The sequence below is a fragment of the Parasteatoda tepidariorum genome, chromosome 1, assembly GCF_043381705.1.
Source record: "Parasteatoda tepidariorum isolate YZ-2023 chromosome 1, CAS_Ptep_4.0, whole genome shotgun sequence".
In the NCBI taxonomy this organism is placed as follows: Eukaryota; Metazoa; Arthropoda; class Arachnida; order Araneae; family Theridiidae; genus Parasteatoda; species Parasteatoda tepidariorum.
Genome location: NC_092204.1, coordinates 421,888 through 437,693, shown reverse-complemented (window position 1 = coordinate 437,693; position 15,806 = coordinate 421,888). Strand labels below are relative to the sequence as shown.

At 29.5% G+C, this 15,806-nt stretch overlaps 1 protein-coding gene across 1 annotated transcript in view; it reads right to left on the bottom strand.

Moving 5' to 3' along the window:
* The window catches only part of LOC139425900 (twitchin-like), a 30,732-nt gene extending 21,485 nt beyond the window's left edge, over nucleotides 1–9,247 (bottom strand). Inside the window, exons 1-7 of the mRNA XM_071182342.1 lie at nucleotides 9,211–9,247; nucleotides 9,067–9,099; nucleotides 8,921–8,986; nucleotides 7,592–7,682; nucleotides 5,140–5,343; nucleotides 2,919–3,060; nucleotides 1,809–2,008 (exon numbers count right to left, since the gene is read on the bottom strand). Of these exons, the coding sequence (XP_071038443.1) occupies nucleotides 1,809–2,008; nucleotides 2,919–3,060; nucleotides 5,140–5,343; nucleotides 7,592–7,682; nucleotides 8,921–8,986; nucleotides 9,067–9,099; nucleotides 9,211–9,247 (773 nt within the window). The remainder of the gene's footprint in view (nucleotides 1–1,808; nucleotides 2,009–2,918; nucleotides 3,061–5,139; nucleotides 5,344–7,591; nucleotides 7,683–8,920; nucleotides 8,987–9,066; nucleotides 9,100–9,210) is intronic.
* Between the last annotated feature and the right edge of the window lie 6,559 nt (nucleotides 9,248–15,806).

Sequence of the window (15,806 nt, the reverse complement as noted above, 5' to 3'; positions counted from 1 at the left end):
TATATATATAGAGCTATATATATATATAAATAGTAGCTAAGTAAAATTAAAGTGATCTTAAACTAAACCTAGAAAGAATTATACTTCAATTGTAGACTAGCCTTTCTAAGAGATGGGAACCTTAAATAATCTCTTTCCCATAATAAATTAGGCACTTTGCGTATATATTATTTGAATAAAAATGTAATCTTTATCTATAAAATGAATCCATACTGGGCAGTAAAATGCCTTCATTAAACCGAAAATCATTCAAATGAATAAATATTTCGAGATTTTAACGCATCTTGCATTCGGTCTTATGATGACATCTTACGGGTTCCATTCTAACAAGGAAGTCTGGAAGATCACATGACATGAAAGAAATAATACCTGCATGCTAAAAAAAGTGTCTTTATGAAAATAAAGTAGTCTCCAATAGCTTCTCTGCTCCAAGTATATTTTTGTATATAGATTTTTCTTTACTCTATAAAGGTTTAGTGAAAAATATGATGGAATCATTACGAAAAAGGAATATTGAATACAACTGCAAGAACTCTGAGGGACATGAATTGAAAATGAAATATCATCGTTCAGTCAAACCCCGCAATAGTGAACCTTCAAGGGATCGAAATTTCAGTTCACTATAATCGGGAGTTCATTATATCCGTTCCGCAAACAATTTTAACTAATGATTCCTTTTTATTATACAGTAGAGTACCGATTATCCGGAACGATCGGGACTATCGCTATTCCGGATAACTGATTTTTCCGGTTTTCTGAATCGCTACAAAAAACCGTTTTTTTAGTGTTAAACCTAACTAAAAAAAAAATTTTTTTTTGGAAATAATCTTAAAAATAAGAAAAAACGATGAGGTAATACACTAATGATTATTTCTGAAATGATGGTAAGGCAAACATCTTTCATAAAAGAAAGAAAAATCCTAAAATATTATGAGGAAAAATGTTTTTTCCTTTTTTTTCAAAATGGCGGGAAAATTTATCGAATTTCGTTCCGGTTTTTTGGTTTTCCGGTTTTCTGATTTCCGGATAACGGGTTCTGTACTGTACATTATTTAAATAAATGACCCACAAAATGAAATACAGAAATGACTGAAAAATAATATATAGTAGCAAAAAATGTGTTAACTTGCTTTTATTTTTTATTACTTTTTGTCTTGTGTATAAAAAAAAAAAATTAGTAATCTTTAGCTGATGCAGGGAAAAATGTATCCATACATTTGCCTGGGTTGGCCTTAGTTTAAGGATGGAAAAGTGAGATAAAAGAAGTAAAAAAGAGAAAATGCTTATGGCTACATTCCACTCTATATGTGGTTTTAAAAATCAGTATAAGTATTTATTTTGATGTAGACATTTCAAAATTATTAGAAAAAATCAGTTGAAGACAGAAAAAAGTTCATACTATCCAACATCCTCTCTTTTTTTGGTTCACTATATCCACAAAAAATAACATTATGCTTGCATACCAAGGCACAAACATTTCGTTCACTATATCCGGGAGTTCACTATATCCGGGAGTTCACTATATAGGGGGGTTTGACTGTAAAAAGTGATAACTCGACACGAAAGCATTACAGGGGTCTGTCCAGACATTTTGTGAAAGGTCCGTTTTTCGAGAAATTGTGAAAAAATTACTCACATTCTTTCAACCAGGGTCCGCTTTTATGAATTTGTGCAAATAGGGTCCGGTTATTGCGAAAAACTTTTTCAAGGACTTTTAAAATTGTAAATAGATACAAGATTATGCTCGGCACTGTAAAATTAGAATAAAAAAATTAANAGACCCCTGCATTACATAGAAGTATACTCACAAGACGTAAGCCAACACTCCGACTGCCCACATGTCGGTGTAAAAGCCGACTGGTTCCCTCTCCACGATCTCGGGTGCAGCAAACTCGGCAGTTCCCGTCGAAATCTTGACCATCTCATTGGGATCGAACTTTGTTGCCAATCCAAAATCAATCACTTTGATCTCCGTACTATTTTTCATTTGGCACATTATGTTCTCTGGCTGTGGAGTTAAAAAAACAATAAGTCATTTGAACACGTTCTTGATTTCCTTTTTCGAATAAGGAACTAAGTCTAATTTGCGGCGACTAAATATCATTAGCAGATGAGAATTGACATGAAAAAATTTATAGCGAATAGTTTTCATTATTTTATCAATGAAAATTTTAAAAATAAATTAATTCTTATTTGGAATTTTGCACGTATAAGTTGAAATCGAATAAAATAATCTGAATTATCTTAAACCGTGAGAATGATTATCAGTGAATAAGAAATTTTTTCATTCTTATTTTATTTCGAATTGTAAAGTTGCATGAGAATTACTGATGCAATAGTTTAGAAATACATCTTGTATTCAATATTATATATATATATATATAACGTCGTTGCGGAGTGGAAGGATAAAAACAGATCTCAGGCAGGTTCAGAGGGTGCAATATTTATTTACCATTAAAAGAGAAAGAACAATCATCAAAGTGAAGTGACACAAAATCGTTGGGCTCTTCACTAAAAGTTAGGGTAAATCTGCAAAATGTTTCATTTTAGGAAATAAGGGAAATCTCAGTAATTGTAATGGGTCACGGGATTCTCACGAGTTAGAAAAGGGAAAAACTGCTAATGAATGCATACTTGAACTGAAAATAGATTAAATGTTATTTTTTCATCTAAATCTTCCTTATTTAATATACGAAATTAAACACTTTCTTTTTCTTTTAATCTAATTTTAGCTCGAGTATGCATACATTTAAGTCTTCCTTTAATCCGACTTGTGTCCCCACGATCTATTCAATGGACCCATTGTAATGATTCACTTTTTTCTCTGAGACATATTAGAAGATAATTTGAAAGATCACTTGGATGTGTGTGCCACCAAAATCTAAATATAATTGAGGGATGTGATTAAGTGAACGTACTTTGAGGTCTAGATGAATGATATTCTTCTCGTGCATGTGCTTCACAGCTTCACATATTTGTCTCATGTAGTGAATGACCTCTGCTTCAGACATTGTGTAACCATCAGAGGTAATGCGTTCAAAGAGCTCTCCACCAGACATGCTGAAAATAAGAATTCTCGTCAGAACTACAGGAAGTCGATTGGTGACTGAAACTACATTCAACTGACAGCTTCATACAAGTTATATCACTGGGCGACAATTTTATAACCTTCGTTCAACTGCCGACAAATTTTTTTAGGTTTAGGACTATTCATATTCATGTTTTGAAGCCAATCCAGAAGACTCCTGGATCACCCTCAGTTTGCGTTACAGAGAGAGGAAAACCGCAAAAATACTCCACGGTGAGTCCGACAGCAACCCATGATCCGTCTACTATTGAAGATATTTTACGTCATCGATGTGGTCGGGCCGAGCTGGAAGCGGAATTTTTTTATCGACCAGCCATTCTTGGGATACGAACCTGATTCATCTCATTGAAAGGCGAACGCTCTATCCCCTGAGCTCCTGTGTGACAATTGACAATTTATCGAACTTTTGAGGATAGACATATTTTTCGTGTGAATCATAGTGACTCAGGGGTTAATAAGCTTGAAAATGATATTGAAAATTACGGGGGGGAAAGGAAATGGAGGAAAGGGTAAAAGACAAGTAATTGGGGTAAATGTCTTTGCTAAACATAGTCAAAAAATTATCAGGGTGTTTATTTGCAAGAGCGCCTGAGAAAAAAACTGCATTTGGAAAGTACACATCTAGGTTTCAATAGTTAGTAAAGTGAGCTCTTAAACTGAATTTTACATTTCGCGTGGGGTGCGTTAAATAAAAAAACGATCCACCCTAAATAACTTTTGATCCAAAGATCGGAACTTTACATTCTAGGACTCAATCTTAATGACTCGATTGGGTAACCTTAAATATGCTAATTAATTCGTTACGAAATCAGACACAAAAACTCTCTGAAAGAATAAATCTTTTTTTTCCCTGACGGATTTAGATTTTTGATTCTAAAAATCTAGGGGGAAATAGGGTCCCCTTAGTTTGATCAGGAGAGCGGTGCAAAATTTGGATCCCTTTGTGCTAATTTTGTTTCTTGCGTCTTTCACCATATCTAGAGAAGTTTTTAAGCGAATTGAAATAGTTTAGTATACCATCATAAAATTCGCATTCCTAAAGATAATTAAATGCAAAATATAACTTCCAGTAAATATTTATGTTTTTTTTTTTATAATGGACGAAAAAAAATTTCAATTGTAAGGTATAAAATGTTTTATATAATTTTAAAGAACGCAACTTTATTGAGCAAAATACAAAAAAAAAAAGAAAAAAAATGTTTATTCAGAGAAATTGCTTTTTTTGTGTCTGGTTCCGTATTTTAATTTATAGTTAGCGCTAATTAAGTGGCCTATTTGAAGTCATTCAAAGAAGCCATTACGTATAAAGATTGACACTTAGTATGTGAAAATCCGATTATTAGAACGAAAGTTATTCCGGGTGATATCTTTTATTTGCGTACTGTACTTCTAAACATTTTTTCAAAAATGATTTAAAATGTTTTCGTAACAAGTTTGCCAGATTACAAAATAAGAAAATAGAGGAAGCTTATGGCTCACAGGCTTGATTACCTTGGATCAGCCCGAAACAGGATGAGGTAATAATATTACACAAAAGTTTATAATTAATAAGGTTATGAACCGGGGGATGACTGCGATGCGTTGGCTTATCACCAACCCCAATGCAGATGTAAAATATCCTCAGTGGTAGACGGATCATGGACATCTCACCGTCAGACTGACTGTGTGAGGTTTCTGTGATCTCCATGTAACGCAAACGTTCCATTAGAAAGTCCTCCAAATTCTCCCAATTCAGGAGTTCCCTTGTCTCCTGGAAAGGGTTCAAAATTATGAGAGTACGGAGTTGGATAATAGTAAACTCAGAACAGCTGCAGAGAAATTTTCTCGTTCTTAGCCAAGTTTTGTTTATTATCTACAACAAACTCGTGTAAGAAACTCGTTATTTTGAACGCAAGTGAAAAAGTTATTTCATGCATTTTTGACTTAAACTTTTCGAGTCACTTCAAGTCAATATATTACTTGAAGTGACATCATTTTTATTTAACTCTTTTTGTTGTCTTAATGTAATGACATTTTTTCTCTCAAAAGTTTATGTATAAAAAGATTCTTACAATTCGTAAATTAATATCATCTCGTCTTCTTCTTCAAAAGCGTCGTGCAAACGAATCAATTTGGGATGATGCAATTGATTCATAATATCAATTTCTCTCTTTACCATCACCTTCTCTACAGCATGAGACACTGGAATGAATTTGGCTGCAAACACGTGACCTGTTGACCTTTCTCTGCATCTGTGCACAACACCAAATGCCCCACTGAAATAAAAAAACATTTCTTTTTGAATACATGACTATTTTGCGTAACAAAATTTCTTTATGTAACTATAGTTTGTCTAAAGTAAGAACTCCCCTAGGACTCACAACTATGGTGACGAGGTATAACTATTTCAAGTAGTGGTGTGGGCTCATTGTTTAGGATAAGTTTTATCTCGGGTCCTTTTTCTTTGTGTTAGAGTGAAAAGAAGCTACCCTCCCTGAAATGCGCTATTCTTGTTTCCATAGCAGCAGACGGCCTCAGACTTAGTGGAGGGGGAGTTTTTACCGTAGACAAACTATACATTCAGTTCTAAGATTAAATTTAGTTAGACGATATAATTTTTACAGAGCCATCACATATTAGATTTCATGTCATGTCAAATGTAAATATGCTTAATGACATAAGAATTTTCCTATTAGTAAAGTCCTAATAGTAAGTCCTGTGAGTATGTCTCCCTAACTGAGCCTAAATAAACTAGATTGATAAAGCAAGATAAATATATAAATAATAAAAAAATTATTAAATTAAATTTAACAAAAATATAATTCAGTTAAAATACTTGAATAACATAAAACTATCTTAACAGTATTATAAAAAATTATTTTAGTTGTTTTCATGATACAAAATTTTTTCTGCACCTAAATTATTAAATTAAGAAATTTCAATTTTAAAGCTTTTATAAAAATGATATCCATTTTGATTGAGTTTTTTTGTTCACTGTTTTTTTGTTGGAAACTTCCTGTAAAGTGTAAAAATTTCTTTAATGCACTAACGAGATAGCCAAGTGCATTCTGCATGAGCATTTTATCGAGGCAAGTTTAAAAATTAAATTCATACATATAGAATAAAAAGACCTTCTCTTTAACAAAAATATTATTCTATTTGCAAAAGCGAAATTAATTTATAAAGCTCTCAACTGTCACGAAAAAAAAATCAAACATTTGAAATAAAACGATTCACTTTCGAATTGCAAACTTTTTTAACCAAAAGTGTCCCTAACTTCAAGTTGATGTAAATTTCATCAAATATCAATTTAAACAACCATAACACATTGTTCACTTATAGAAAAGCAAAAAATATCCTTTTTGTCAAATCAACTGTTTCTGAAATGAGCTTTAACAAGTCTTTTGAGACTATTTTCTTTATCCAAATTCTTTATTATTATTCGGATCCTTTCACATAATTCAGCCCTGCAGTTCTAAATTTAGACTAAAGAATTCAATAATTATCAGTTTTTTTCCTTAAATATGAAATCCCACTAGCCTCGAATAATTGTTATATTTTTCCTTGTTAGACACATGATTACTTGTGATCTTCAGTGTGATTTATTTATGTTCTGTTGATAAACAATTTAAAGAAGGTATAAAATGGGTAATATAACAATTATATTATTTACGCTTATTTTGTTATTTTTTGACGCATTTTTTTGGAGATGAATTTCCTTTTGATAAATATTTTTATAGCATTTTTTTTAAAATAAAAATATGTTTTGAGTGCAAAAACACGTTTTTTTATGCATAATAAAACTGAAATTTTTTTTCTCTCTCAAAATGTTTAGGGAACCCTTAAAGCCTATGTTTGTTTCATTCACCCTCAACAGGTTTCATTCAATTCAAAACGGAGCTATTATGGTCCGGTCTATTCTCACAGATTGCTTGTTTTTTGCTTGTTATTTTAATCCTTTATGTTTATCTTTTATTTATTTGATATTTCCTAATTTTAGTCATACCTGAAATAATTGTTGTCTTTTTGTTCCTATAATCAAAATTATGTTAGGCCAAATTTATTTTCTTAACGAATAAAGCTCTGCTAAATGTTGATTTGAGTTATTAAACTTTTTATATTTAGATGAAGTCTCATTAAAGCATTGTATTGGTTAAATGGTTCAACTAATATTTGACCCAGTTCTTTGCAACGTGATCAACATTCCTAGAGAATATTACCCACAATTGCATCCTACTAATTAATATACGCATTGTAGTCTTTACACTTAGTCACTCTGAAAGCATAAACTATTGGATTATCTTCAACAATTATGTACAGATATGATTTGTATACGCACTTTTATACATGAAATTTTTATTATGTTATAAAATTTCTGCCAAGTTTTATGTGTTATTTTTATAAAAATACAAAGAAAGAAGCTATTCAGTACCTTTTTATAAAATTTTTTAGAAATGGCTAAAATGAGAAATTGTTGCCTCGTATTGATTCTAAGTAATATTTATGAATAAAAAAAATACTTACATTCCAATTTCTTCTAAAATATCATAATAATCATAAACACTCGATGTTTTGATACCAACTGCTTGTGGAATGTATTTGTCCATATTAAACACTGAAAAAGAGAAAAAGTTAATAAAGAACTTCCAAACTCTAAATGAAAATGAAACCACTTATCTAAGCAAAGCTGAAGAAACTATTGTTAAAAAGCAATGGCATGCATCATATACTACTCTCCTCCAGCTAGTATTATTACTATTATATGCTGGTTTATATACTATCCGACTAGTATATACTCGTATTAATTAAGGACAATGAAATATACATTTCAAGTTTTTTTAATCAATTGAAGAATCTAATATATATATAAACATTAAAAATTACATGGATTCCATATATAATAGTATAAGTACTAGTGGTTTAGTATAGTAGAGGGTAATAGTAAACGTTTTGGTTTAATAATAAAGAGTAAACTACTTTTTTCCATTTATTTTAATATAAAAGAGCTTTAAGTTGAGTGGTATCAAAGTTTGTAAGTTGATTCGAAATTTCTCAATTTTCTGGTAAATTTATTATTTTTTATTTTAATTTTATTTTTAGTTCTTTGTTCCTACTTTTTGATTTATGTAGGTTCAAAAAATCCCTTTTCCTACGAATACTAATTTAATTCTTAAAATAATCGCTATGAAAAATCGAAAGACTTGGAGTATCGTAAATATAGAGGTTATAAAAAATGTTATGCTCTAAACATCTGATACATTTCATTAATGATTAAATAATTTTTCTTTTTAAAAAAAATATATAATATTTACCATAAGAAGCCTTTGTTAACATAATGGTAAGCCCTTTAGTATCTTACTTAGAAAACGTTATAAATTACATTTCAAAATTCTTTAGATCATGTATCTAAAGAATGTGGCTTCATATTTCCCTAGATACTTACTTAGAGTTATGTCTAATAATACGTAATTGTTAATTATCTTTAGCTGGTACTCATTAAAAACTTAATTGATAACTGCAGAAACAAAAAAAGTTTTAGAATTATGCTCTAGTTTTGATTTCTAAACCAAATTACACCCTATTTATCCTACTTTAATTTTGGAATTTCATTCCAAATACTGTTCATAATACTGTTTTTTTTTCAGTTGCCCTCTACATTTTAAAAACGAAGATTCGTTAAAAAAAAAATGTTTATTCAGGTAAATTAAGACATTGAATTCATGAACTATTAGGGTCGAATACCGCTTCATAAATGGTGAAATGGGTTTAAAAGTGTGTTTCTCACTTAGTTGAGCACAATTTTAACTACACTTATCCATTAACATTTTCATGTCCATCTTTTGTTATACTTACCAAACTGGTCATAATTTGAAACCACACCTTCTGATTTACCCCGAATTTTCTTCCCATACGCATCCACTAGAAATAAACACAAATTATAAATCCACTATTATGCAAAGTTAAATATCTAAAGAAATTTGCAAAATAATATAGCTTACCCAATTTCTTTTTGGCTTTTTCTTTCTGGGATTCTAAGATAAAAAAAAATCAATCAAATTCACATACTCTTACGAATTCTAAAATACAATTTTCAAACTGAAACAAGATATATAAAACAGTTTATTACAAAATTCATTCTTTACGATTTTTAATCACACTCTTTCCAATGAGCATACACATTTTTTTAAAAATCTTTTTTAAAAAATGAAAAAACGAGAGACACCATCTTGTGCACTTTGAGGAGTTTCCACAAATCAATAACACGTAAAATCGATTCTTCCCGAGAGTTATTAAACAGTGAAGCTGAACGGGTGAAAAACTGTTTCTGTCCAGGCGTAAACAAGAAGAAAACTACAGCGAACAATATGAGTGAAAAAGTATGGATCGTTCCCGATTTTCAAAATTAAATTTATTAAAAATTATAAATTTTGTATTTTAAGGGATGTAAATATATGTTTAGCGTGTATAATTTTTTTTTTCGATTTCTTTCGAAATTTTCAAACTTTTTTCCATATAATCAGTTTCCATGACCTTCTTTCTAATACGTCTTCTGCTCTTAGTTTCAATTTATATTCCTTCCCTCATTTGGTAAAACAATATAGTTTTGGATTTTATTTCACATTTCAAAACCTTCATAGAATCAAACTCTTAAAAGAAAGTTGTTTATTGGTAGAACCGGGTAAAAAGAAAATACTTGGTCTAAATTAAATTTCGTAAATAAAATTTTGTAAATTAAATCTAGTAAATTAAATTTAATAAATAAAGACTATTTTCCCTCTTCGGCATAAATAACTAAAAATGCGAGGGCACTCAAAGAAATCNTTTTTCTAGTAGAGAATAGTCTACTTTACTCGTCTGTCAATTAATACTGATAATATATTGGATTTTTTGTTAGTTAAAAATAGTTAAGTAAAAAATGTTACAATTGACCCCACTCTCCCCTACTTTTCTTGTCTGAAATATTTCTTCTTTCCTTGTGTTATCCATTGTTGTCTTTCGAGTTAAAACTATGTGGTTTTTGTATTTATCCCAAAGTATATTAATAATCAAAACTGGCTACCTAGAATAATGAATTTACATGTATTTTCCTTATTGAAATGGCAGTTTAATAAGTTTCGCATTTCTTATTGAAGTGGAGTGTAGGATGAGAAAAAAAATGAAATTATCATGTTTTTTGTAAAGTCAAGGGAGCTCCAAAATAAGGAAAGTGTGACAATCCATCTCTTATTGCAAACTATTTGATTCTGAATTATTAGAGATGAAAGTAGAATTTATCATAAGTAAAAACTCATCAAAGTTTACAATAATTTCTCCATAGAGAGATGACCAACAGGAAAACAAGATTCATTAGCATAAAAAAGAACGGAAGAAAAACGGACCAATATGAATAAATTTTTTAATCTAATTTTCACGTTCTAGGACTCAGTCTCAATGATATAAGGAGTTGATCGCCAATATGCTATTTAATTACTGCAAGCGAAATCTGATACACGTCCTATGAATAATCATAATTTTTTCCTCCGATGAATTCGGATATCTGACCCCCATAATAAAGGGGGTGGCCACAATCTAAGAAATATGGCCCCGCTAGTCAGTTCAGGAGAGAGGTCCACTGTTTGGACTCCTTTATGTAAATTTTATTTTTTGCGTATTTCACTGTAAGAATATTATCCACAATTACATCCTACTAATTAATATACACATTGTAGTCTTTACACTTAGTCACTCTGAAAGCATAAACTATTGGAATATCTTCAACAATTATGTACAGATATGATTTGTATACGCACTTTTATACATGGAATTTTTATTATGTTATAAAATTTCTGCCAAGTTTTATGTGTTATTTTTATAAAAATACAAAGAAAGAAGCTATTCAGTATAAAATTTTTTAGAAATGGCTAAAATGAGAAATTGTTGCCTCGTATTGATTCTAAGTAATATTTATGAATAAAAAAAATACTTACATTCCAATTTCTTCTAAAATATCATAATAATCATAAACACTCGATGTTTTGATACCAACTGCTTGCGGAATGTATTTGTCCATATTAAACACTGAAAAAGAGAAAAAGTTAATAAAGAACTTCTATACTCTAAATGAAAATGAAACCACTTATCTAAGCAAAGCTGAAGAAACTATTTTTAAAAAGCAATAGCATGCATCATATACTACTCTCCTCCAGCTAGTATTATTACTATTATATGCTGGTTTATATACTATCCGACTAGTATATACTCGTATTAATTAAGGACAATGAAATATACATTTCAAGTTTTTTTTAATCAATTGAAGAATCTAATATATATATGTATCTGAATCAATATATATATATATATATATATCAAAAATGACATGGATTCCATATATAATAGTATAAGTACTAGTGGTTTAGTATAGTAGAGGGTAATAGTAAACGTTTTAGCACTAGTGGTTTAATAATAAAGAGTAAACTACTTTTTTCCATTTATTTTAATATAAAAGAGCTCTAAGTTGAGTGGTATCAGAGTTTGTAAGTTGATCCGAAATTTCTCAATTTTCTGGTAAATTTATTATTTTTTTTTTTTAAATTTTATTTTTAGTTTTTTGTTCCTTGATTTATGTGTATTCAGAAAATTCCTTTTCCCACGAATACTAATTTAATTCTTAAAATAATCGCTATGAAAAATCAAAAGACTTGGAGTATCGTAAATATAGAGGTTATAAAAAAAGTTATGCTCTAAACATCTGATACATTTCATTAATGATTAAATAATTTTTCTTTTTAAAAAAAATATATAATATTTACCATAAGAAGCCTTTGTTAACATAATGGTAAGCCCTTTAGTATCTTACTTAGAAAACGTTATAAATTACATTTCAAAATTCTTTAGATCATGTATCTAAAGAATGTGGCTTCATATTTCCCTAGATACTTACTTAGAGTTATGTCTAATAATACGTAATCGTTAATTATCTTTAGCTGGTACAAATATTTTTGATTTAATTGATAACTGCAGAAACAAAAAAAGTTTTAGAATTATGCTCTAGTTTTGATTTCTAAACCAAATTACACCCTATTTATCCTACTTTAATTTTGGAATTTCATTCCAAATACTGTTCATAATACTGTTTTTTTTTCAGTTGCCCTCTACATTTTAAAAACGAAGATTCGTTAAAAAAAAAATGTTTATTCAGGTAAATTAAGACATTGAATTCATGAACTATTAGGGTCGAATACCGCTTCATAAATGGTGAAATTGGTTTAAAAGCGTGTTTCTCACTTAGTTGAGCACAATTTTAACTACACTTATCCATTAACATTTTCATGTCCATCTTTTGTTATACTTACCAAACTGGTCATAATTTGAAACCACACCTTCTGATTTACCCCGAATTTTCTTCCCATACGCATCCACTAGAAATAAACACAAATTATAAATCCACTATTATGCAAAGTTAAATATCTAANGGAGGGTAGTGATAACATAGTTATTCAAAAGGAATTGCAGTCATGGAGTACAGAAATTGTGACAATATTACAAACTTCATTGACTTCAAAACAAATTGATGATGGCAATAATCGAGCTCAAAAATACTTACCCATTGTCAAGAAGGAGAGGAAAAAATTTAATTTTAAACAGAAAGCGTAAAATTATCACCGAAAATCTAGAAAAATAAAGATGAAAAAATAAACTAGATAAAGAACTGTGATCGAGAGAAACAAATCAGGGCAAAATGCATCTGCACGTGCTATTGAGAGAAGGGGAGGATCTCATTTCGTTAATAAGGGCATTCCTATGAATGAATAAGGATTCCAATGCATCAAAATGGGCTGACGTCGATAGAGTGTAAATTTTAGCACTGTCGAAATTTAATTTTAACTATTTGAGGCAATGTCACGATAACGGATATCTTTTGTCTAAATTTTAAAGCGTACACTAACGCAGCAAAATATGTGGCCTTGCTGATTGGATCTCTATGAGCCTCACAATTAATTTTTGTAAATAAAATCGCAGATAACTTTAAAACGGAATACGCTTTAAGTGAGGAATAAATAACTAACCTTGTGTTTCCACATCTGACCCAGCTGGTCATGGGTGTCTCTTGCCTCTCAAGGATGTAGTTGTGTATCTGAGAGCCACCATCCCAGGCTGGAGCCTTCCAGGAGAGCGTGACGGAGTCATCTGTCACTCTCTGCACTGTCACGTTCCTTGGTTTGTCAGGACGGTCTGCAGTTAAAATAAAAATTAGCATTTTAATGAACTCAATTATTTAATGGAAATATTGTAAACTAAATTTTTCGAAAAATTTTCCTTTTAATTTCTAGTAAAATACAGAACAAGTCAAATAAATTATTTAAAAAAAACAGACGATAATTTTGGAACTTCTCGGAGTTTTTCAGCACAAAGAAATACATAAAGAGTTTCCACTTAGATGTTTGAACAATAATGCTGTGCTTTAATGTTAGAATAATAATTCTTTGACGTCATCACAACGCGTATCTTAAAGTTTCTCCTTTTTCAACTGCCTACAACACCCTCTAGCAACGTTTTATTATCTAATGTCTCTGCCATATTTTCATTTATTAGTGAATGATTATGAGAATTACATTAATATCACAATATAACATCACGGTGGAATGGAATATTTCTCTGAGTGAGGCTAATTTTAAAGTTGTGTTTTTTCTTGCTCCATTTCAATAAAATTTATTCATTAAATAAAGTGATAGGGAGCAGACATGTGGCAGGGGTCTGAACTATAGTAGAATCAATTAGAAATTTGATTTAGTCTCATTAGAAAATAGAAAATACAATTTAAAAATCATATTAACTTATTAAGCCTTATTTAAAATACATATAAAACAAATTTCATCCTCCAAAATCATGAGCACTTCTCATTCTTTTAAAAAAAAATATATTTTTCATTTCACGTTTTGATAATGGCATTGCATTATTTTTCTTGCTTTTGTCCGCATCGTTAAATTTTATTTTTAAAAGTGTTGGCAAGCCGCCACCAAGAAAGAAAGAATGTTCTTCTTTTACTTGGCAAAATTTTCTTCCAATTCAACGAAATAAAATTTAGTTAATATAAGTAAAAATCTCATTTAGACAATAGAGTGTCTTAAGAAAATCGAAGCTACTAAATATAGGTAATTTTTTTTCTCAACTATATACAAACATAGCATTGAATTCATGTTTATATTATCTACAGGTTATATTATATTTACCACTATATTTCGATATATACTCAAATTTTAAACTCTAATAAAAATACAACGAGCACGCAAGAAATAAGAGAAATAAAAAAGTTACCTTATTGACATATAAAGTACCTACGATAAATTCAAAATAAAATATAAATGATTCATTAACTTAAGAATTTTAGTAAGCATTCTACTAACACCACCTGCACTTGGAATATATTTTCTTAAAACTCAAATAACATATTAATAAAAAAAAGTTAATCTTGAAAAAGTAAAATATTTTCTTAGAAATAAGGCAAGTTAATTACGTAAAATATGTAAATAAGTTGATATTGCAAAATTGCATAAATTTAGCAAGTATCTACCCTTTATTATAATTATTTTTCATCTACTCCTTGTTTATATGGTGATTTATCTTCCCTCGACACTCAATTTAGTAAGCTTTGTTTTTCTTTATTAAAATTCCAATCCAAAGATTCAGACCTAGAATGTTCTAAAAATAACACTCTTCTGCCATTTTTTGTTCTTCAATACTTTAATCCATATTCTGATACTTAAATTTCATGCATCCAACTTTTCTTCAACTTCTTTCAAGAGGAAAAAAAATTGTAATGTCTGAAAAACGTATATTGTTTGGAAATGAAATATAATCCAGCTCTTTAGAGAACAAACATCAAATGATGCACTTTTTGCATCTCAATTGTTGTGGCGTTCCTCAAAGTCTACCCAGGAAAGAAAAAAAAAACATATGATCGTAGTGGTTGCATTAATCTGATCATATTGTTTTTCTTATTTTTTTAAAAATCTTATTATTATTTTTTATATATATATTTTGCTGGAATATCATTTGATTCTTATCCATTATTTAATATTTTTGTTAGTGAGAAAATAAATATAAACAAATTATCGAATTGGTTTTAAAATAATGAAAAAGTTTTTCTTTTTACATTTTTATTAATGTGCTGGTAGTTATTCAGTAGTTTAAGAATTTGTTTCTGGATATGATCCCAGATAAATTTACCCTTTGATCAAGAATTGTTTTTAAAACAATACATTCGATTCTGGTATTAGAAAAAAAAATCTAACGGAAGAAATGTTCTGTTTTTCAATGAGATTTTAATATTGTATTATTCACAGTGTCACAAATCCAATTTTTTTTTATCTATTTCTTTACTTATCTTTTGATAAGGAAGGTGTTTATAATAAAAACTTAGTTGCAATCATATAGAATATTAAAAAGAAAGATTGTGCCTCCAATAACCGTCATGTTGTGTGTGTGTTTGCAACAAGCAATTTTTGGACAGTTCTAAAAATCATTCAAAAATGTCACTTATTCCGCTCAGGTTTGAAAAATCAGTCTTTTCTCATTGGCTTAATATTCAATCATTAAATGAAACTGTAGGTGGTTCTGTTTTTTAATTATGTAAGAGATAATATCAGTGATGTTTTCAAGCTTACACCTCGATTTTATAAAAAAAAGGAGTTTTAATTTCATTCTATATGCATTCTTTTATTCATTCCTATGTTCTTTTTTTACTAAGTTGAAGTATTTC